At 37.6% G+C, this 23,992-nt stretch overlaps 3 protein-coding genes across 6 annotated transcripts in view; all 3 read right to left on the bottom strand.

Annotated features, from left to right (window-relative positions):
* Window positions 1-283: 283 nt before the first annotated feature.
* On the bottom strand, window positions 284-3,676 carry LOC135169679 (acetylcholine receptor subunit beta-like 1). The gene is made up of 5 exons (XM_064134887.1): window positions 3,505-3,676; window positions 3,279-3,415; window positions 2,959-3,113; window positions 1,824-2,877; window positions 284-1,659 (listed from the first exon to the last, which is right to left on the bottom strand). Exons 1-5 carry the CDS (start codon window positions 3,659-3,661, stop codon window positions 1,495-1,497), a joined length of 1,668 nt encoding a protein of 555 aa, XP_063990957.1. The 5' UTR covers window positions 3,662-3,676; the 3' UTR covers window positions 284-1,494.
* A 372-nt stretch (window positions 3,677-4,048) lies between these two features.
* Window positions 4,049-23,992, bottom strand: part of LOC135169677 (furin-like protease 1) — a 73,259-nt gene continuing 53,315 nt past the window's right edge. For 2 of the 3 annotated variants that reach the window (XM_064134880.1, XM_064134881.1), the window contains 10 exons: window positions 20,906-21,127; window positions 20,494-20,622; window positions 20,224-20,389; window positions 19,677-19,849; window positions 16,725-17,142; window positions 16,355-16,472; window positions 16,150-16,231; window positions 15,853-16,063; window positions 11,122-11,397; window positions 4,049-5,206 (listed from right to left, as the gene is read on the bottom strand). In XM_064134880.1, coding sequence (XP_063990950.1) covers window positions 4,767-5,206; window positions 11,122-11,397; window positions 15,853-16,063; window positions 16,150-16,231; window positions 16,355-16,472; window positions 16,725-17,142; window positions 19,677-19,849; window positions 20,224-20,389; window positions 20,494-20,622; window positions 20,906-21,127 — 2,235 coding nt within the window. In that variant the 3' untranslated portion in view covers window positions 4,049-4,766. Of the gene's footprint in view, window positions 5,207-11,121; window positions 11,398-13,601; window positions 14,313-15,852; window positions 16,064-16,149; window positions 16,232-16,354; window positions 16,473-16,724; window positions 17,143-19,676; window positions 19,850-20,223; window positions 20,390-20,493; window positions 20,623-20,905; window positions 21,128-23,992 lie in introns of all 3 variants that reach the window. The other variant, XM_064134884.1, reaches the window with a different exon arrangement.
* On the bottom strand, window positions 21,139-23,938 carry LOC135169680 (uncharacterized). 2 transcript variants are annotated; one of them, XM_064134888.1, is made up of 3 exons: window positions 23,688-23,938; window positions 22,558-23,296; window positions 21,225-22,470 (listed from the first exon to the last, which is right to left on the bottom strand). In XM_064134888.1, exons 2-3 carry the CDS (start codon window positions 22,899-22,901, stop codon window positions 21,504-21,506), a joined length of 1,311 nt encoding a protein of 436 aa, XP_063990958.1. In that variant the 5' UTR covers window positions 22,902-23,296; window positions 23,688-23,938; the 3' UTR covers window positions 21,225-21,503. The 2 variants fall into 2 exon arrangements, with proteins under 2 accessions (XP_063990959.1, XP_063990958.1); XM_064134889.1 differs by lacking the exon at window positions 23,688-23,938 and having other exon boundaries at window positions 21,139-22,470; window positions 22,558-23,678.

The following is a 23,992-nucleotide window of genomic DNA, read 5'->3' as shown; positions in this document are numbered from 1 at the left end:
TATCGTACTACAACTGCCTCTATCGACCCTCGATATCAAAAATCAACCCTCCCCCCTTCCTTATTAAACAATTAAATAATTTCCTAATATGTTTCAATATGTGTCATTGCCTACAACGGAACTGTTCTAATAAAAAAGTGAAAATCAATCTCACCTGGATTATTTCTTCAATCCCCTCCTAAATCATAAAAAAATCATATTCATTTGCATTATTTGCAAATTGTCTTCTTGACTAAAGGGCATGAAGGATACAGCAGGTAGTTGAATAAAATGATTCCCACGATGAAATTGTTCATAATGAGTTTATTAAAGACATGGCATGCTTACTCACACACCTTCTCGAATTATGACTAGAAAAAAAAAGATTGATCAATTTTAAGAGATACATGGTCTTGTAGTGGATCGAAAGGCAGTTCACTTACACACACGATGGGACTAAATAGGCATCAATGTATCGCGTTTCCTAAATCTCCGTTTGTTCGGTAAAGCCACGTTAGCAGGGAGTAGATTATATTAATTTACTGAATAACAAAACTGAATTATAAATATAGTAATCTAACAAGCAATGAACGATTCTCCTACGACACAATGAGTCTCATCTCAGGGTTTTAATGAGTGAATCAATTATGGTGTTAATGTAGATTAACGTTCTTACCATTGAATCTGATCTACAAGATTGTGTTTTATCATCTTTAATTTCAATATTGAGCATTACCCTGATTACACCTATGTATCAGCTAAATTTCGCCTGGCAATCACATGATAATTGCATTGGGGTAATTACGTAATAAATTGTTCAGCATCTGGTAGAACAACCGTAACAAAATGTACTAAACACTTCACTTCGAGAGTTATCCTTACATTTGACTAGTAAATTCCTAATTATTGTATTTATTCGTAAGGAAGACTTTTCGGAAACTGTCAAAAGGAGAGCGGGACATTTTTCGTTTACCATGAAAATTTAATTACGCGTGATTGTTTTACGAGGTCCTCCACTTATAATCGTTATAGTGTATCTACGGTTATCGTTTCATTAATATTCATCACTTCTATTGAATATGCTCAATCGATGCTCAGAAGTATTTGGTATCTTTTTAATCAACTGGGATGGAAACTCAAATCATCTCCTTATGTTTCTAAAATCAGTTACGGGCGAAGAATTAATATTGATAATGTGATAGTTCGTGTATAAACTTAAAAAAATCAATTGTACATTCGGAAGTAGGATACTGAGCTCAGAGAATTCGTCGTTTTGTCTTCCCCCTCATTTTTCATGTTCTTTGTCAATTTCTGGGACTCTATGAATTACCTGGCGATTAAAAAATGTGCCATTTTCCAATTTTGTCTTATTCAGTGACCCACAAATATTCAAAATTGAAAGCAGAATATTTTTTACGATCAATTTAATCAGCTGTTTCCCAGGAATTTGTAATGAAATCGAAAAATGAGAAGATATCGACAATGAATCCTTAAGTAGAATGGACTGATTACTGATTACTTTCCACGATAAATTTCAATAATCCGATCTTGATCGACGTATTCGAAAATGTGCGGTGCATCCATCAGTATGCCAATTGTGCCAGCTGTTGTCACTATGAAGAATAAGTAGAGCTGAAGACGATCAATCACCATGGCAACGTACTTCCAGTCTTCTCGAGTCTAGAAATTGTGAAAATCGATTGCCAAACGCTTTCATTAAACTTAAGTACGACGGTGCGACAATAATTTAATGCGATCAAACTTCCCTTTTGTTTTATTCTTTTGACAATCGATTAGAATAAAAAATCCCCCAGAATAAATTCACCTGCAAAACCGTAACTCACCTGTATATAGAGATCTTCATTTCTAAGATGTTCAGCGATGAATTCCACGGCTTCAGTAGCTTTAGTAGCTTCCGGACTCAGCAGCACCGAATCCGAGCTTTCCGATCCCCTTCGATCCCCGAGTACCTCATTCCCCCCACCGGCAGTACTGGACGTACTCGTGGTATGATGGACCTTCCTATTGATCTTACAATTTGGATGATGAAGATCAGACAACTCCATAATCTCCATTTTTGATTTAGCTATTGAACCCGGCAGATGTTTCGGTAATTCCGTGGGACTACCAGAGTAGGTAGACGCTGGCAATGTGACATTAGGAATCTCCATCATCCATCTCAACCTGGTTTTCTTGGGTCGGCGCATCAGAAGGATCGTTGGCAATGCTTTCAGGAATATTTTACGAATGATCTGGGGCATCCGGTGGGTCCTTGGTCCTCGGAAATTCCAGTTGATGATCACCACCGTCACGAGAATACTGACTGTGTTCATGATGAAGGTGAACAGAAGGTATTTGGCGATCAGGGGGAGCACCAGCGACGTCGGTGGTAGGATTTTACTGACTAAGAGGAGGAACACGACCAGTGACAGGAGAATACTGATACCAAGAGTCACCTTCTCGCCTGCCTCAGCTGGAAGGTAGAAGACAAGAACACAGAGGAAGGAGATCAGAACTGTTGGAAGGATCAAGTTGACGGTGTAGAAGAGAGTTTTACGACGGATTATGATATAAAAGGTGATGTCGGTTTCAGTGGGAAGTTCGGGTGTCTGATAAGTGTTGAGATAAGCTGGAACACTGATTATGTCCCATGTACCACTCTTCCAGTAATCGGAGAGATCCACGAAGTTCTTGTCGTTGTAGAGGGCCAGGGAGACTTGATCGCCGTTGAATGTCCAAGAGCCAAATTTCATGATACACGTCTGCTGGTCAAATGGAAAATATGTGACGTCGATGGTGCAGGAGCTCTGGTAAATGGCTGGTGGTACCCAGAGGACTTCACCATTTGGATAAATAAGGACGTTACTCTTGTAGCGAACTTCGTAGTTACCGTCGGCGCTGTTTGACGAGGACAATTTAAGGAGAATCAGACGTAAATATTCCGTATTGAAGTTGGAAATGAACTTGAGGGGGACTTACTTGTTAAACAGGACTATGTCGGGCTTCCAAACTTTGTCGGGAGGAAGACGGAGTACTCCTATGCCACCGTAATCCGCCTCATCCCATTGAAGTTGATAATCCGTCCAAACGAAACGTAACCACACGTTTGATTTCATTATCTGATTTTTTTCGTTCTGGGAATCAGAAATTTTTTTGTTAAGAGCACATAAGCTCACTACTGAACAATTCATTCAACAATTTTACTTCTACTGTTTACAGTCGATTCCCTTTATCATTTTTCACCCCAAAAATCTGAAATATTGTCCCTTTAGGTGCATTAGACATAAATAATTGCTTACCACATTGATAAGTTGAACGAATGCAAGACCAAATCGTACGTGAACCTTCTCTGTCATGTTTTGGACGGGTCTGATGAGTTTATTATATCCTCTAAACAAATCTCGCACCAGTCTCTCCTCATCTTCCGAGCACAGTCCTAAAATACCAGAAAATACTTCAATCGTAGCACTTGCAAATTCACCCCTCAAATGTTTAAACAAATTATAGTTCCAATCAACTCCTTACCAACACAAAATACCGCGGAAATTAGTAAAAATCTGAGAATTCTCGAGTAGCAGTACATCTTGGGCGGATAGGCATCCACCCCGACTGCCATATTTCCTCGCCGCCCTAAAATCAATAGGGGATGAAACAGGGGTGAGAGTAAGACTGCTACCTGCATTACCAGCCCTCGAGAACACCCCCAGCCACCATCTGGGGGATATTATTGACCAATATTTTCTTTTTCACCACCAATTTGTACATTTGACCAAAAAAATGAAACTCAAAATCACACAATTCTTGGAATTCAATTTTATTCAATCAAAAATAGAGATACATATTTGTTGTAAAAATATATTCCAGTGGTTATATCACATTTTGAGCTGCTTCGTGAGGTCACATGACCATTGGAACAATAAACAATTGCAGGGACAATAATGACTGGCAATAATTTATGTATTAAACGTCTTTAATATTATGGGGAATATTGTTCTACAAGTAATTAAGGCATTTGTTGTTTCTGGAGGGGGATTTTTATCGTACGATGAAATGGTGTCTGGTATGGAGGAAAAAAAATGTAACTGCAGGGGTGGGGGTGGGCTCGTCCAATGGAGCTACGTGATTTTTTGGTATTCTATGTTGTGTTTGTGGAATACTTCGTCGTTCAGCGGAATGAGGACCGCGGGGAGGGGTGTTGCCAGTGGAATAAGACGTTTTAAGTCAGACCGAATATTTTGTTCTTGTTCTCTTGATTATGCAATCAAGCGGTTGATCATCTAATCAACGAGTCTATCTTTAGCTTATTCCATAAACATCACTCTCGCTCTTTACGAAAGAAACAGTAGAGGATATATTGTGATGTAAAAAATGTTGACCATTTAATAAGACGTGATAATAATTTGTGGGGAAGTATTCCAGACAAATGTCATTAATATTCATCAGTCAACAGCTTCAGATTATTAAATACCTATTTAAATTCACTAGTGACGTACTAATCATCAGTTCTGGGGAAATATTTCAATATTCGATGGAAATAACAAAATTTTATTCACCCGTTCAATAATTCCCAATCAAAAAACGATTTAAATTTTCTATTGAACTGTTCGTCACCCAATAAAGACTAGTTGACTTATTGAATAATAGCAGAACATCAATATCTATTTGGCAGTACTCAGAGACACTCGTCTCCTCTGAATTAGCAAATATCCATTACAATCACAATAATTGGATTATAAATTGGAAATTAGTTTTAGTCATCTGGAAGTATCCACTGGAAAATCAACAAATTAATCACTATCAGAGACACAGATCTTTCGTTGGAGTCCAAATTTGTCCAGTTTATGCTCATCATTACCCACTAATGACAATTTTTCGTATCCCTCGGACCTATTCTTCCTGGGAAACACTGTGTACATGTAGATTCCGATAATCGCGACGATGATGACAACGAGACCAAGGAGGATACACGTAAAGTAGAACCATTTCGTTGAGTGAATAGTCCATTCCAACGATTTTACTATACATTGGTAATCCTTCAAATTTACTGACACAAGAGCTGAATCGCCATGACAGGATGTACACTCGATGTCTGATGGCCCGTAGCAAGTCATACATGAGTAATGACATATGGCGCAAACATTCTTCTCTTGACTGTGAATACTGTACGTGCCCCAAGGACACTGGACTAGGCACTTGCTCTGATGTAGGTAAAATCCATTTTCACATGCTGAAAAATAAAATAATGTCGTTAATATTTTTGCATCGATGATTTATCATTTTACACAACATTGATTCAGCCAAATTATCATATTTTAACAATTCACAGGTCATGTGAGTTTCATCACGTATCAACATTCATTTACGGGTGAAAATTAACGACTCGATGATCAATTACGGATGCATAAAATGGATACTTTTTAAAATGTATTTTTTCCATGTCAAGAACTCGGAATTTGTTGGACAATCGATTGACGTTATTTATTTATTTTTTGTGAATGCTCGCTTGGAAAAATCAAGTGTCCATTTTAGTCGACTCGTGATGGAGACATGCAACGTAATGGGAATATTAAAATGCAATATATCGGGTACTAGTGCCGACAGTTTGTTTATTATTTTGTAAAGCATTGCGAAGGATTTCGAGCTAATTGTGATTTCTACTAAGTTATGCCAAGATAATTAATTAAAGAGGGGGATTAAATTTAGAAGAACGTGATCCAAAAAAACAATAGAACAACCACTAAATATAAGGACTGTTTTTTGTGCATATCAATTACTGTTATGGATGCAAAATGTAAACAATTGGCTGAAAGCCTTCGAGCAATAGCCAGTTGCAAGCTCTCACACTAACTTGCCGAAAATTTCGATGAAAATTAAAATAAAATAGTAAAATGGAAAAATTGAAAACAATTCTACGGAAAACCTGATTCAAATTATAATAAAAAATCAAATAATATTTTAACTGGAAATTCAAGTAAGCAGAAAATTCTCATTCACTTCGTGAAAATCCCATTGAATTTACATTTCATAAATCGCATATCGCAGTACACACACCACATGCAACAGCACGAAAGCATATTCCATCCCTCTACCCCAGCAGAATTTTCAACAGGCAATTTTTAATTTTCTCTCTGCATCTAACACATCTAAAACACAACAAAATAGACAATTGAACCCTCAAGCGTGATAATAAATTACCAAAGCTTTTTTTATGAATAATATGATTGTGACATGCGTTAGAAAGGGCATAATAAACTGAGCGTGAAATAAAAAAAAAGTGAAATAGAATGACAGAATCAGACTCACCGTGGTGGTGAAGCGATATTCAGGGATAGGTCAATTTTTGCTTGTACGTGTGCGGTTGGTGGAATTGTGGATGGTGGTGGTAGTGACGCTGGTCTGAGAAATTCCGCTCTGCAACAGCGCTTTTTATTTTTTAATATTTTTTTTTTCGTTTTCTGCTGCAGGAGCGGCCCATTGTGACGCTGATTTTTTTTTAAAACATTTTTTAGGAAGCCTGCTATCAACAACTCGTGAATGAAAAAAAAGTGGAAATATGATATCACATTGGAGTTATCAGGAAAGTTTATGGCTGGGGAGGAGCAGAAAAAACTGAAAATTATATTGTTGAGAATACCTGCCATTAGCACAAAACGTATTGACCCCCATCGGTTATTGGACTCTTCAGTAAAATTAACTGGAAAAATGCATGCAATATTGAAGAAATGGGGGATGAAAAAATATCCCACCACTGAGTTGGATAAACCACCAACCCCCAACGTATTGGCACATGAGAGAGAGAAAGTGATAGAGCTACCGAACGGAGAGTCTTTAGGACGATCGATAATATAACCGATAAAGCACGGGGACGTAGCGATACGAAAAAAATTTTTACATGAGAATTATTAAAAAAAAAGGGGTGGGTTATGTGTAAGCTTGATCGTGAAATACTATTCATTAAAGTGAAGCGTGCCAAATGTTATTCAGGATTCTTTCCTCATTTAATTCATTTTCGTGATATACAAATTTTTTTTTTCGTTCATTATTATTTCGTTTTTTTTGTTTATAAGGTTCCATAATTATCCTCAATGGCTTATTCATTAATTTTTATACTTATGTGTTATGCATATATCTAGCGAAAATTGTCGCACATCACTTTCATTCATTGATTTTTTTTTAATTTCAATATATTTTCATGTTTTTTATGTACGAAAATGTCACATCGAACTGAGGGGACAGATCATTGTGTGGCACACACGTTACAATTTATCGTTTTATCATTTATCATCGTATCTATGACTTAAGGATATGTCGCCCCCTTTCAAGCAAATAGATTTTACAGTACATACAAACATTTACAGTAGTTACATATATCTTAATTAATGCATTCCACAAAAGGCCAGTTTACTGATCTAATGTTATGGAAAATAATCTCGAGTTAAATGAATATTCGTTAAATTATTCAACTGTCGTTCAAATAACCATTCACATGTCTTCGGGCTTCAGTTGTTCAATATTTTGAATGATACCAGACAGGCTTTTTGTTGTATAATTAATAATTACAACATACGAAAAAAAAATATTCTGAAATCGAGAATACGTTTTAATCTGGAGGATTTTTGTTTGAAAAATTGCGACGCCGTTTTGTCCCGTTATTAACGATCTTAATTGACGCATTGAAATTTCAATAACTTTCCAAATCCAATGTACTTTCATTTTTTATTCAATCAAGCCCACATGAATTTGAGCAGTTGAAAATAAATCCACCCTGTTCAGGTTTTTTTTTGTCAGCTCAGATGGATCAAATTCATCATTAATCATTCGATTTAATTGTCACTCTCTACTGTAACGATATACTATTTACATCGTTGATTAAATAAGCACATACAGTATCGTAAAGCTATAAGCCCGGAGAAATATACAAAAAAATTTGTGCAATTAACAACGTAATTTTAATTATTAAAAGAGACAACAGGATATGAATTTACAGATTAATTGGATATGTTTGTGAATAATATGTGACAAATTCATAAGACAATGTAATCAACAAATAATCAATGGGATGGAAAATGTAGATTAATTATTAATTTTGTAAATATATTCATTTCATACAATTCGCGTTGACTCAGTGCTTCAATATTTACCGGATTGTTAACTTGTGCGAAGAAATTTCATTGAAAAACCCAGAGAATTCGGTGATAAATTTTCACAGAAACATTCACTACTTAATTATCGATTATTATTCATTTTTACACTGACGAGAGCTGAGGGTGTGTTCCATTAAACTATTTTCTGCGTCAATTTGTCTATGTCAATTTTCCAGTTTTCATTTTATTTGATTTTCTACATGAGTAATCAAGAAAAATAGAGCAAACGAAGACTGGAAAATTGACATCGATTTGTTGTCGAACAGATTCTAATGGAAATTGTTTGGAAATGAAAAAAAATTGTTAGAAAATAGTAAAAGCTCTGGAAATGGCTCGGTGGAAAATTCAATGGGGTTTTCTATGATTTTTCGCTTGCGCATAACATAAAATGTATTTAAGAATGTAACAATACTATATCTAGGTGGGATATTAAAATTCTTATTGATCGGAATGACTCACTGATTGATTACCATTTAATGAAACTATTGGTCAAGTGGATTTATAACAGAAATATCATCAATTAATGGCAAAACGAGTGGGTAAACTACATTTGACGTGAGTATGGGTTCGTAACATCAACAAAATTTAATCACAGATATTGATTTCTTTCATTTATCGATATATGGCGTAACAAATTAGATCAACGACGATAACTGCCTGGAAATTATGCTAATTTCAGATGAAAGTGCATTCACTGGGTGTTTATAATACGGAATAAAAAATAATTCTTTGCTTGCTGAGGGAGGAATCACCGATTGAAAATTTGGTAAATTCGGGACAATAAATTTGTAAATAATTTTTAAGTGACAATTCGTTGTCATTTGGGGAGATTTTTATTATTCCTAAAACTAAAAAGAGGGGAATTTCACGAAATTTTCCCTACACCGAAGGGAACTGTCTGCGAAATTTCATTTTTTTCGCATAACGTAAGAGTTTGAATGTCTCCATAAAACGGCAGTTCTTTAACTCCAATAACTTCAGGATATTTAAATTATGCAAATACAATCTGACACTCGAAATAATTCCCCAGTACTCCAGGACGGCATTAAAACCGGTACGAAACTGTATAATTATTATCCGTGAACTTGTAATTACTTTCCAATTGATTCTGTAACGGTTCTCCCCGTTTAAAATTAATTACACCAGTTTATCTGATCATTCAATGACAATTTCCTGGCCATGTACAATCACTTACAGTGACTATTAAATAGATTCAGACATTCAATTCCCTTTTACCATCCCGTATTCAGCTCAGTACTCGATCTCTTGTATCTGACATTCTTCGAGTATTATATTTACAGAAAAAAAAGTTTTTTTTCTTCATTAATAGCTCAATTCAACATATCGGAAAAAACCATTCAACCACTTGGATATTTAATACTGATTCCCTCTCACATGCATACGGTGAGAAAAATACTGGAAAAATTACGTGAGAAATTGACTGTTCATCTCCTGTTTTCGATAAAAATTACCGAAATGATTCGTCAGCCCACGATTACGTGACCAATCACGTACTATTCCCCCGATTTTTCTCCCCCGTACAACTTCTCACATATTCATATTCATCTGTTGATATTCAATACAATTGTCTATGTGAACCGCTTAAATTAATTATTTGGCAACGCTATGAATAGAAGATAAGTTAATCGTCGGTATGTTTAATTGCACTTTATCGTCACGACGTGATTTCAAATCATTGATAAACAAAACGACACATGACATTCATACATCATAATCTCATGATTATTTTCATGTACACAGCCCCACTTTTATGTGTCCATGCACGAATTGGCACATTGAAACATAAGTAAATATGTTTCAAACACCTCACGACTCAATGATGTTCACCGAGTTCCTCAAAATTACTCTATACACATATAACTTACTTGATTTTGTATTTTACAAGAGTGAAATGCACAGTATTCACTCGTAAAACCAAAAAATGATATGAAATTTGCGAAGCACACGATTGATGACCGAAATATCCAAAAAGGAATTGTCAAAATTCAAATGATACAACGGAAGTCTTGATATGATTGAACAGAAAAATTAAAATTTTTCGTTACCTACGATTTTCAATGCTCCACAAATAATTAATATTGTCACTGGGTTGTTGATTAGAAACATGCGAAGACGTTATCAATTTTCTTTAAATTTCGACATTACGTATCCCGCAACATCACTTTGAGCAAGTATGACGTGTTATCATTGATTGAACACCGTTGAAGCTCTGTTAATTTTTATCTTCAATTGTTCACTGTTATCATATACATTGTTACTAGAGGCAGTGCCGAAGGCTCACCGGACTATCACAAAATAAATAAGACGAGAAGGGGGTTAAAATTTGTTTGATTTAGCTATTGATAATGGAAGTATTTGGCATTTTGGTAATTGAAAAAGCTCTTGATTCAAAAATGGATTGGGTAAGTCAATCTAAGCACGGGTAATCTCAATTATTTTCTCATGAAAATTAAGATGCAATCGAATTGTCGGACTGTATGTAACAATTAAGACATTCACTCAGTCACACATGGCTCGATTCACATGCACGGACAAAAAATATTCATTCAACTGAGGTAATTTTCATTTAATCACGATTTCCACGGTCTGATCTTCACATTAATGTGATTTCCCGGTGAATATCAGTCATCTGATAGTCGTAATCTTTCTCCCCGATACAATTTCCATGGAAAATATGCTCTAAATTAAAATCTACAAAACCCTACCAACGAATACGTTACTAATTTATTTGAGTACATTAATGAGTATTGGTTTGACACAAAAATCGTCATGATCTGACCCTGTAAACTACTTGTTTCAAACAAAAAACACCCCAATAGAATGAATTTTTTCCACCACAATGAGCAGAGTGAATTGAGATGAAATAAAATGATACGTCATGGGAATCGTAATGCACATCAGGCGCCGATAATTGACGCGGTTTATCTTGATTCTCAAGTTATTGTTTGAAGAAGTAGGAGAATGAGTAGGCACCCACCTAGGCACCCGTGAGAATCAAAATTTCTACACGAAGCGCTCGTATCATTCTCCGTCGGTGGCTTCTGAATTTCTGGATGTGATATAACATCCACCTGTTGTCTACCAGTCCATGGATCACCCTCAGTATCAACGACATTTTGACGATCACCAGCTGAATTGTCCTGATTGACATCGGTATGGACAGCTGGTCCTGGCTTGTCCTTGTCCAATTCATCATCAAATTCAATTGATGTCTCGGTACCGTAGAATATTAGCTGCCAGTCCCTCAGTTCACCTAGAATTAAACAGATTTATTAATTCACTGGTGAAGTTTCGGGGTTGGAAATTACAGGAGTGAAACAAGATGACACTGGAAAATTTGGTGGTGCATGTGAGGTATTCTCACATGAAATAAATTACTAGTGAATAAGCAAACTGTAAACCAAATACGGGACGAAGTGAGGGCGATTTACGCTTGAGGAATCTCGTGCCTCTCGTTTCGTATTGTAATACTGTTAAAGCGAGTGCTATATCAACTTTACGGAGGATTGTCTTACTCAGCAATTGTCAAAGTGGGATAGAGGGTTCTTGGTTTACATTCGAGAACTACGAAAATGCATTTTCGGAGGGTGACATTGAGAGAAAAAAAACGAGAATATTTTTCTCAGTTTGGGCATTAGAAATACATGAGAATTGGAATTTTTAATTTGTAAACATCAATTCGAACGTAGGGGATTCATCGAGGGGGATGAAAGTCTGACCCAAATTGACTGAGAACTATATTCTCGATTTTTAAATGTTGGTTCCTTCGTGTGCATGCTGGTGTCGTGTAGTGAAAAACATTAACATTAATCGACGAAATAAAAACACGTTTTCGTCAATTGATCATCAAATTTTCCGACAGTAAGCATCAAAAAATAAATGAGAATTATCGTAACGGAATGATTAATCCCCTGTGTCAAGTAATAACGACATGCCTGAGAATTACATCGACCAAAATATTAAAATACAGAATCAAAAACCATGACAAGATGGATAACCATAATAACTAAGATAAACACTGTGGTCACGTCACCTCGACAGCTCTGCACACACGTAACGTCCATTATCCACACGCTAATCAAGTTTACAGACGAGTTAACATACTTATAACAATAATTTTCTCCATAATTTTCAAATTCCCCCTCAACTGGCAGCTTAACTGAAATTTACACACAGTTGAAATTTTTATTTGACAATTCACTTGAAAACCCATTTCGTAAATTCAACCCAGAATTAGAACGTTAAATTCACCGTATCCAACCGAGACCAAAGTGTTATTACACTGTACCAAGTAAAACATATATTTAACGTTTACACAAGTTATTCCCTTCGTCCAATAAACAATACTTCGAGCCAACCTACGTAAATAAAAATATAACAGGTGCACACTTTGCTTCACTGCATTCAACAAACATCCGAGGAAGTCCCTCCGATACATATTAAACCTTGAAAATAAGTAAGCGACTGAACTAAGTAGTCTAAACGATTTATGGAGGATTCGGCAAGATTACTTTCCTCGAATTAATTTTTTATCGTAACGGAGTGTGCGAGCATTTTTCTTTTTTCATGAATCCTAGGGGGGTCTGGATAGGTTGGCGCCAGCGGCCGGGAAATTAATAAAGCGTCGCGGCGTCGGCGGGAAAATTTTACTCGACCCTCGTTGCTCTGCTGAGTGTACCACAGCATGTTGGTGAGAGAAAAAAAAAATAATAAACGCGGAAAAACACGTGAAAACGAAAAGAAAAAATCACGTTGCGGTGCGGGGCTAGAGGGTTAAACGTGGAAGAGGGTGGTAAAAAAAAAATAGGGTGCATTGTTGAGGGCTGAGATTTTTAGATTGCACGATGAGAAATGTTCAATGAAAAGGACCAGAAATGGGAGGTAAAAGTTTGGTTTTCACACGTCATCTGCGGGGGAAGTTAAATAAATGCAATGAAAATTATGAGTCTGACCGGACTTTGTGCGTTTCCCTTAGCATTAAAAATGAGTCCTCTGTTCTACACACAAATCTTTTAAAGAGCGTGAATTTGCATAATTCGATATAACTAACTGAAAATTAATGTGAATCACGAGCAATCAACTGAAATCATAATGACTTCGTTAATTAAAATCCCGTGAAAATACCCAGAAATACTCGATCTCCCCGAAAATTATATTTCCACCATTTCTCCCCATCATTTCCGTCGTTCTCCTGCCAGTGAATTTCGTGAAATATCAAATAACAACTCATTCTCATTCAATATCAATAATAATCCACAATCACTTATTACATTACCGTATAAATAAACAAAAAATAATTATCGTGAAAGCATTCGTCGCATCAATAAATCATAAATCACTGTACAAAAATTAGAAGAAGCTTCGCAAAAAAAAATCTACAAAATCCATCGCAAATAATATTAAATTCAGCGCAAAAAAAAACTCGTGCAGAGAGTTATAGTTAAATCATCCGAATACCCTTGTCAGCGATCTGCAGATTTCTGGTGTCAAACTGCTGATCCTGAAGGAGATCGAGACCCTTGGCCCTTGTGGGGGGTAAATCGGCACCTCTGGCACCAGCATAAATGGGATAGAGGGGATACAGCTGTTGGATTTTCGGATATTGTTGAAAAACAACAGGTACTTTGTTCGTTGATGCTTTGGACGGTGGCTCCATGAGAATAAGTCCTCGTTGCATCGGTGATACCGTTTCATTATCGATAATCCGTTGTTTCGGTGCTTTAGTCACTGTTCTTGTTGTTGTAGGTCTAAGGGTAGTTTCAAGAATTGGTCTGGTTGTTGTACGGCCCCTTGGTTTCAACGTGATACCGGATACACGTCCAGCACTCAATCCTCGCAGGGTCTGGACAGTTGGACGTGCTGTTGGTCTATTTGCCGATTTGCCATTCTTGTGCTGACCCCTTGCTTTACTTTTTTTTGCCGATGAATTTTGTACACCCGTCACGTATGGTTGACTCATACCACTTGCTGGCTTAACTGATTTATTTTGCTTTCCTTTTGTGGCAAATGGATTGAGTGCATTTTTTGAATAATTCGATTCGCGCAACTTGATGAATGGCTTTTTTGGAGGATTTGCACTTGCTGGACTGTATAATGTGTATTCGGAACGATTGGGGACTGTTGCTGTACCGTAGAACATCAGGGCCCATTCGTGGAGGGTAGCACGACCTGTGGGAATTTCAGGGGTTTCCGGGTGGAGGAGTTTGTTAGTTTGGGCGAATTGAGGTGGGGAGAATAATTTTTTTGTTTAGTTGTCATGTGAATTTGGCTTCTAACAGCCAAAGGTTCTTTCAAATATTTGAAAATCCTGCGGAGATAAATTTCTGTCTTTCGGAATCAAGATCTTTGAAAGATTCATTGCAAGATGGCACCATGTTTTTATATTCGATGGCGACAATTATACGAGCTTATTAATATCTAACAAAAATTTTATACTGCGGAATCGGAAAAAAATAAAAATCGGAAAGTTTATAACCCATATCTTGCAGTGAAGGGTTTTATGTCTCAATAGCATTGTGATGAATCGTAAAAACTCGGATTTATCGGGGGGACAGCGCACTTGTGATATCTCGCTATTAACAATTCGATGAATAATTGTTGATTGGAATTTAATGAACCTGGGATTTTTTTCATTAACTCATTTGAATCGCAATGTAAACGTGATATATAATATATAATGTCAATTTCATTTGGAAATTTCTTTGATTTGAAATGGTTTCTGACAGATACGATATTACTTTTTCTATTTTAATATCGTGATGAATCGTGACAGTTGCTATAGTATATGACAGAACATGGCGCATTCTCCAGTGAAGCCTTTCATGTACCAACACCTTTGTGATGGATCATAAAAACTCGGATTTATTAAAGCGATGTCACACGTGTGATATTCCGATATTAGCAATCATCAAATGAAACTTTTTTTTTTCTGTTCAATTCATCATTTCTTTGGGGGAATGATCGGCTCGATTGATACATTTTTATTTGATCCATTTAACCCTCTTGAACACGCCCCTGCGATTTCACTTCTGATTGTTTCTATTATCCCGAACTTCGTCTCTGTTCGAAATCTGTAACTAACTATTCGCAACACGATACGAGGCCATGTGATATTATTATAATCTACCATGCGCTGTTATTCAGTGTAATTAATGATGTTAGTTCCGGAAAGTTTATCGTGATGAGATGGAATGGAAAGTTTCTCTTTATTTATTTCTGAGTGAAGTTGCGGGTGAGTCAAAGTCGATCGGAGAGGAATTGGTAATTAGCAGAACTATTGATCGGAATTAATTAAACATTTTGAATTTTCTGAGAGCAGTTCAACGTCTGACTTCTCAGGCCGATGAATATCGTTTTCAAGTTCTGGGCGCTGATGGATCTGATGAGTTTCATCAATTAGTGGGATTTAACGTTCATTTTGCGAGTAAAATCGATTCACAAGGGGAACTTAATATTCCTGTACGTTATTGGGATTCACTTCGATTCCAGGGGAGTTTGGTGGACTATTGACATGAAGTGCCAATTTTAATTCAATCATTTTCCATAATAATAATAATAATCATTCAGTTATAATTATTAATATATTGATTATGAATTCCTTTGATCTACCATTTTGAATTTTGTAGCACCCCTCGTTTCTCCGACGATAGCCCCATTATTAATTTTCCATTATAAAAAACTAAGAGGAATGAAACTAAGTAGAACTCACCAAGATATCTCCCCTCATTATGAATTTCCAACTTCCATGTCCCATGCGGTCGTTCTCCCCAAGTATGCACTGACATGAATGGCCACTGTTGGAAGCCAGTCTTAGAAACATCATGCAGTCGCTTTGCCAGTAACGTACTTTTAGTGCCCTGAGGTGACGTCAGGGTAATTTGAAGATCTCCACGTCTATTCGAGGACAGCGATATTTTCGCCTGAGAGAGAATTAAATCAAAATGATCAGTATTATTCCCCATAACTCTCCCGAATATCCCTCCTAAAATCAAAGGAGAATTCTTACTTGCACATGCTCCAGGAAATTTACTCCAGTGCACTCCTTCACGTGGAGTTCCAGTACAAGTTGACTCCTGGATGGAATGGGTCTGCAAAGGAATGAAGATTGAACATGATGGATTTTATGATATGTCGGACTATTCGTTGGCACTACTACTCATCGATATTGTTCGAATGAATGGAGGAAATTGAGTTATATGTTAACATCAAACCTGTTCATGTGAGGGGCTGACACTTCGCAGTGATGTTGCTCGGGTACAGTCCGCCATTTTTTGGCAAGTCGCACCATTGCAGTGGCATCCATTAAACCATAGCCAAAACTGTGACTGACTGGAATAAAAATCATCTCAAATATTATGTCGAAAGGGAAAATATTTTTTTCCACAAAAATGATAATGAAATTGAGGAACAAATGACTCCAAATTGAATGTAGTTTTCGAAAAAACAAATTGCTACGATGCATTATAATTTATGAATTTACTAAAGGGTCGAGCAAGTTTAAACCACATCGATGATGCTTTCGATTTTCCAATAACCACTTAAAAGTCCATAGAAGTAACTGAAATATGTTAATTGGCTCACCATTTCGTCCAACACCATTGGTAACCCAATCTGGTGCCTTCAAGTTTGCTGGTTTTGCGGTTCTAACAACAATGTGTTGCATGTCACGCCATGTAAGCTCTTTATTAGCCTCGAGGGCTAGTGCACAAATACCAGCGGCTAGTGGAGCTGATGCTGAAGTTCCTGTGTGACTACTAGTACAGTGATGATGTAGATCAGTTGTGACAACCTGTCTCTCACCAGTTGATCCAGAACTATACGTTGTTGCTAATGTTGACGAACATGCCTCACTGTACCACGGCACTAGACCATTTTCAGTAGCACTACTTATTGATAGTGTCCATATACTATTTGTGTAACCATCACAATTGCAATTGTCATGGTCTCTACCACCGTTACCTGATGCCCAGACAAATATTGATCCTTTACCGTGGCGTCCCTTTAAATAGGAAATTGTCAGCTGTTAGTGATAATCAAGGGACGATCGGCAGATTCAGGGCCTGAGGGTTGTTCTTTTGAGGGAAGGCTGTCGGTGAAGAGGTGTTGTGATTCAATATCAGTCTTGTTACACTGATGAAAAATATTGGTCATTTTCTGCATGCAAATCCCCATCATCAATAATTGCAGAATAATGAGAGAAAGATAATAATTATGAAGAGATTCATTATTTGGTAACTTTCAGTGCCATTAATTACAGGAATAAAATGGAAAAGCTGAGAGAAAATTCACTGAATAATCCAATTTTCACTTGCCACCAGTTGAGCATCCAAACTGGAAACCGATAGAAGTTTATATTCTGAATTATTAACTTTCACTCGAATGAAAAAGTATTTTAACCTTTTTTTCCAATAAAAATTTAATGTTTCGTCGCGTCAATTAGCAGTCGAGATTCAACACTCAGAGATACATTGAATATTGAAAATGCAAAATAGATGGGCTCGTGTTTTCCGTCGTTCTGCCTCCGACTGGAAATTAATAAATTACGCGAACTCACCCCATCGGAGGGTGCACTCTCCAGAGTTGGAATTGTTTAATATAAATTGGGTGATTTGCTCGTGAAAATTGTCCATTTTATCCCTTTGACGGAAGTGATCAAGTGCTTTATATATTTTATAAGTAGTCACGAACATTCTAAAACCCTAGGGAATTCGGAAATATTTATATTTTTTTGTGTGCCATTTTTTTTCTGAACGTGAAATTGGAAAAATATCCATTTAAGTTACTCAACATCCTGAAAACTCATAACACAAGGCAAGGGGTGCGATTCCCTCGTCTGCTTCCAATTTCTTTTTGAACACTTTTCTCCGTTCAATTTTCAATCGCAAAACAATGAAATGAAAAAGCTGTGGAGGTTCAATATGAAGGAAATAACATGAGCACTCCACGAATATTATTAATCCTCGACATTTTCCACTGATTTCAAGTGAATTGGAAACATCTCTCACAAGTCACAAAAATCCAATAGTAAACTTCGATAATTTGTTTCTCCGCTTCACATTCATCGAATTCACTGCATCGTATAACTATCGCACTTTACAGTTGATTTTCTCTGCGCAAATAAATGGCATGAATTGTTTCCTGGAATGCTCCTATTTTATCCAGCCATTACAAGTGATAAGCTGCTTTATTAGTCAGCCGTGCAATCTCCTTATATGAACGAATATTCTCACAAAACTCAAATTTGCGTTCACCAGTAAAAACGAAAAATCCGTACAAACAATATATTCGATCTCAAAAACTCCTCAAGACGAACTAATTCCGGTGAAATCCGTTATTATCTCCCCGTAATATATTCACCGTTCATCACCTCATCCCCGAGTCAGCTGAGTTGTTAAATAGTTCGACGACTTTCATTGTTCCCCCCAATCCCCGGAAGGCGAACACCGTAGAAAAAGGAACCGTCCAATATTAGCATATGATCCACTCAGACCGGGTTAATTACGGAGTTATATCTCGATGAAGTAGCTGGTAAAATGGCATGACAAAGTGAAATTGCAAAAGGGTCACCGGAGAGGCTCAGCAAGAAAGATCATCAAGCTTCATAACTCTGCGTTTATGATCTAACAACAGAGGCTTTCTCCTAACAACAACGAAATATGCGCCACGATAAAGATAACGCCGAGACGAACCTAATAAATACCCGATTACAATGGAGTTCCCCTTTCATTTCCTCAGCCCTTTCGTTTCTCAAAAAAAAAACGTAAATTAAATTTCCTCCCACGTGACCTAGCGCGACCAAATCCAATAGCCTGAACCCCGGGGCATTCAATCTTTCAAGGGAACTCTGGCCAAGATACTATCGATTACGAATGGTGTGCCGGTTTTCTCTTATGCTTCGTGTTACCCCTTATCTTCCAATAAACAATACAATTCAGGGGAGGTACACAGAGAGAGATAAATGTTCTCTGTTCAGAGGGACCACCAAGAAACTGTACGTTTTGTCGAGTCACAATAGCGTTTGCCTCGGTTTTCTATTGTTTTGAGTAAGAAAATGGCTGAGCAGATGACGGGAGTATCTACTTGGATCCGCAGATACTGTTCGTTCATTCTTGGCAAACTCTGTCTTCGTGACTTGGGGAAAAACATTTCTTGGGGGTAAATTGTTTTGAAGGACGGGGAGGGCATAAGGAATTTACGGGGAGTGAATAATTAACTTCGTGACGGCGGTTTTTCCTACTGCAAAAGGGGTTGAGATCATTTTTCAGTTTCTGATTTGCGGTTTAATGGCTGAGAGGGGTTGGAAGGGGGAGGGAATGCACAGGGATTTTTGGGGAAGAAATTGAGTAATTTGGAAAAAAAATTGGTGGAAATTAAAGATATTGAGCAGGAAAATTATTGAACTTCTTTTTTTCTGTCAATTGATTAACGACCCCATTAATTAATTCTCAATTTAGTGGATTAAGGGGAATGCAGAACTAGTACAAGGAAAACAATGGTATTTAACGTTAACGATGAATTAGTTTAGTACAATACCTTGGCAACTCCTTCCGTGAATGCCCGGGTAGCCAGCTCACCGGGGCCATCAACGGTTTTACCATCGTCGTCAGGACCCCAGGAGGCACTGTATATATCTACGTAGTGAGAATTGTGACTCAACGATCTGGCTTCAACGGCATCTGTTACGTCTCCGTCCAGCATCCTCACTCCTGCATATCGACAATACAATGGATTACTTAAAGAGATTGAATCGTTCGTTCCATGATTTTTGCCGTTACGCCGGTTGTAAAATTCTATTTTTCTGATTTTACGATCGATTGTAAAAAGTCGGAATAAGATTGGAATATGATTTATGGGATGAGAATTTATTCGAGAAAATGAATTAGTTCGAAGGAAATTGTAATTGAGACTGGAAGGAATTCATTGTTTATGGATATTACTGAATTAACGACAATTCCTCCATGAAAAATACCTCGAGAAGAATTAAATTCTACGAATTCCTCGTCTACTGTCTCCAACAATCCCCTGTCACAGTGGTATTCATGAAATCAGTAGTCAAAATCATCCTCCCACCCGGGCTTACCTCCAACTCCGGCTCCATATGCGACACCAACAGCACAAATTGAATTGTTTGCGGTGGCTGCTACTTCACCCGCGCATCTGGTGCCATGACGATTGCTGTCTATCAGGTCATAGCGTGGCATCGGGTCACCATCGTGGTTATTCACATCGTAACTCGCCTCTGGATCCTGTTGAATTGAGGGGGGGAAAAAAATAAAATGCTTTTCGTATTTCATGGGTAATAGAAAAAAGAAAAGCCCGTTAAAGCTCAGGCTTGGGGAATTCTGCTCACGTAATTTTTGTACAGATCCGGGTGATCTTTTTCCAGGCCATCGTCCAAGATTGTCACAACCACACCATCACCAGTGATTCCTTCTGCCCATGCGCCTTGGACATTCATGTCAAGCCCATGGCCACGATTCTTCATAAAAAAATATCGTTGTTTTATTATTTTTCAAGGGACAGTTGAAAAAAGTAATTGAATTAAAAATATAGGTAAAAAGTAATTAAAACTGAAGTCTCATTGTCTCATACTAATGTACATAAAGTGAAATGTTAATATACAGCATAAACTGAAGATATTCAGGAATGAGAATTAATTCATTTTCCTACTCTCCACTCAGAGCTATTAAAATTGTGGACGGAATTAGCAAAAAGGTCTTAAGTGATATATAATATTCTCTATGTGGCTTTAACTGACTCACCAAGTACCACATTTGCGGCCATCTGTCGTCGTTGAGTACTGTTTGCATGTTCGCAGGACCACGTTTATTAATTAAATCCCTTTTAGTCCGGATCTTGATTCGTTGCTGTTCAGCTCGACGAACCCTCTTATCTTTAATGAGTCGATCATGCACCTCGATGTGCGGTTGAATCGACCTCTTGGCCACCGATCGATGCTCGAAATGGTAGCAATCATCGAATATCTGTGGGAGAAGAGAGATTGATTCATTAGTATAATCTTGGGATAGTGTTTCATAAAATGTGTCATTTAAAAATTTAAATTGCAGACATTAATTGATATAAACACTCAATCACTCCAATTAATAATTAATAACTCTCGCTACAGAATTACTTTGCCGTTCTTCCAAAGGGGTTGAAGAGAATATAATTCAGAATAAAACAAGGGAAATGCAAATCCATGTGAAATGTTGAAGTTTATGTCGTTAGTATTCAACTAAAAATTTCATATTATCCCTCCATATTCCAGGAGAATTGCATAAAATAAAGTTTTTCTCGCCATTAGCTGCGAATTCACCCTTTTACATAATTTATCACGAAAACTTGGCATTAAAAAATTCATCATTTCTTTTTATTATCCTTGGCGACTGCTCTACTCTCCTCCATTTTCATTTCATAATTCTTGAGATTCCGGCATTTCCCAAGATGACAGCAGAGATTCCCTTCCAGCTCTGGCATTTGCTCCAGTTGTACCTTCGATCGCCCCACCTTCAGTGAAATATCGGTCACCACTGGAATCCAACTTGGCTCACGCAGTGTACTTTCTGCTCCGGATGGGCATGTGTTATTCCATTTTGTCAGAGGACACTTAGATATTCTCCCTCGAATATTTGATTTTTGATTTTTCCATTCACTGGACTTGCGAGATATCGGCAGGACGCGGGCCGGCTGGGGTACATTAAATTTTCTTTTCACTTTTGGAGGGAGATTTGATGACAGGGGCTGCACACACTTCTTCATCCATTCAGAGTTAGAGATGCATGGAGATTTGCTCAGTCGATGTTTAAAGGTCTGGATATTCGGATGAGATTCAGAGAAATTCGTCAATTCAACCGATTTTTTCGGTCCGTTGAATCTGTAGCTGTCAACAGCTGTCAAGAATGGCAAGTGTTTCTCATATTTTTTATCCTCGGGAGGAAAAAAACAATTTTTGGTGGGTTTCTCTGGAAATTGAATGATGCATCTTGACTTCTCGGAATTTTCATCATCTCCAGGTCCTGGAGAGCAGGAAAAAAATCGTCTGACGAGTGATCCCCCTAATTTTTGGATCCATTCAGGATGGAACATGCACGAAGACTCCCTAAATCGTCTCAGGGCCCCAACACCCGGGCCTGAACCCCATGAAGTACAAGTTCCAAGGCTTTCAGGTCCGCTGAACCTATGATTACCCTTCGGTATCAAAAACATCAAATGTTTCTCAGACTTTTCATCCTCAGCAGCGACGAAACAATCTCTGACAGGTTTCTCTTCAAATTGAGCGATGTATCCTGACATTCCAGAGTCTCCATCATTCCCACCAACTCGCGTACTGCAAAAAAGTATTAAAAAACGTGAAGGGGATGTTTTCAATCAACAATACTCGTTCATCTTCGTTGTGTATAGTGGATAACTATACCGATTTTTCCTCAATCCTGGCCATGTGTCTTCCCAAAATTGATGGATAGAAGGAGCTGGTGAACTGCTTGAACTAGGTGAGAAATTAGTTTCTGGTGGTGGTTTCATGTCATCCCCCATAGAAAATGTTGGTGGATCGTTGCCAACAGTGTATTTGCTCAATGGTGACAGCTGGATTGACTTGAATGTATCTTTGCGAAGTGGATGTCCTCGAGGCATATTACAGTCTTCTCCAGCACAAAGTTCCAACCAACTTTGAAATGAGAATCTCACTTTCGGATAATCACATTTCGATAAGGATGAACACTTTGATGTGCCCCCAATAATGAATTTTATCGGTGACATTTTGGGATATTCGTCGATGGTAATGGAATTCAATGCCTTTTATTTCACGAAGAAATCTGATGAGAGCCGCCTTGGAATGTTCGTGAAGTTAAACGCAGGATGGAGTGGATCAATAGTGAGAACTGGTGGGAAAAATCCCCTTATGAAAACACCATTGGGTCTTCCAACTGAGCGTTTAAATGGAGAGAGTGACGACAGCTTCCTTTTCACCGTTCGCAGAAATGTCCGTAATTTCGCAGCACATCAGACGATTTTTTTTTTCGATGAATGTGTGCCATTTCTCGGGTTTAACCGTCATCGGGGAGAGAAATCGTGAGGATGGGCAAGTGGGGAAAAAAGGGGGAGAATGGATATACCGAGTGGCCACATGGTTGATGTAATGTGTGAGTCGAGACCTGCATAGGAAATTATTTTCTTTCAATGTTTCTTTGGACTTGGGGGGCGGGGGGAGGCATAAATGTTGCGGAGAAATCTAGTCATTTCGCTAGAAAATTCGGTCTAATCTATGTCGAACTTTCTATTGAGTCCGAGGGGATTAGGCAGATTATTTGTGACTTTGTTCTTCACGAGAATTCACATTTCGAATAAAATTGTAAAACTCAAACTAAAAAAATTCCTGAAAGACGTCAGGGTCCAGATGTGTCAATAAAACTCAAGAATTTTCCCCTGAATTCGCAATATTTTTCAGTAGAAATTTTCTTCTCACGTGTTCCCCCCGCCATATTGGGTTATTTCAATGTAATAGCTTCCAAGTGAATACGTCAGACAGCTCAACAGATAATTTACTTTGTAGCAGAATTTTCAATCAGCCCGAGGGAATAGCGTTTTTATCTCGTTTCAGGATTTAGTACGTGGTTTGCACTCTTGGAGTTCCATTTTCTTGCGGCAGATGCATCAAAACAATTTATTCAGTCGCTGATAACGATGGAAATTCTGATTAAGGATTCGTAGGGCACTTCAAGTGACGTGTTATCAATTGTTTTTCCCATTGAGTATATAATTTTGTAATCGATGCTACGATTTCGTTGCAAATATTCTCGACTATAATAAACCTGGTAAATAAAGTGTTTCTACAATGTACCATATCTCTT

The sequence above is a fragment of the Diachasmimorpha longicaudata genome, chromosome 15 (assembly GCF_034640455.1).
Source record: "Diachasmimorpha longicaudata isolate KC_UGA_2023 chromosome 15, iyDiaLong2, whole genome shotgun sequence".
Taxonomy (NCBI): domain Eukaryota; kingdom Metazoa; phylum Arthropoda; class Insecta; order Hymenoptera; family Braconidae; genus Diachasmimorpha; species Diachasmimorpha longicaudata.
This window is presented reverse-complemented; position numbering and strand designations above follow the sequence as displayed.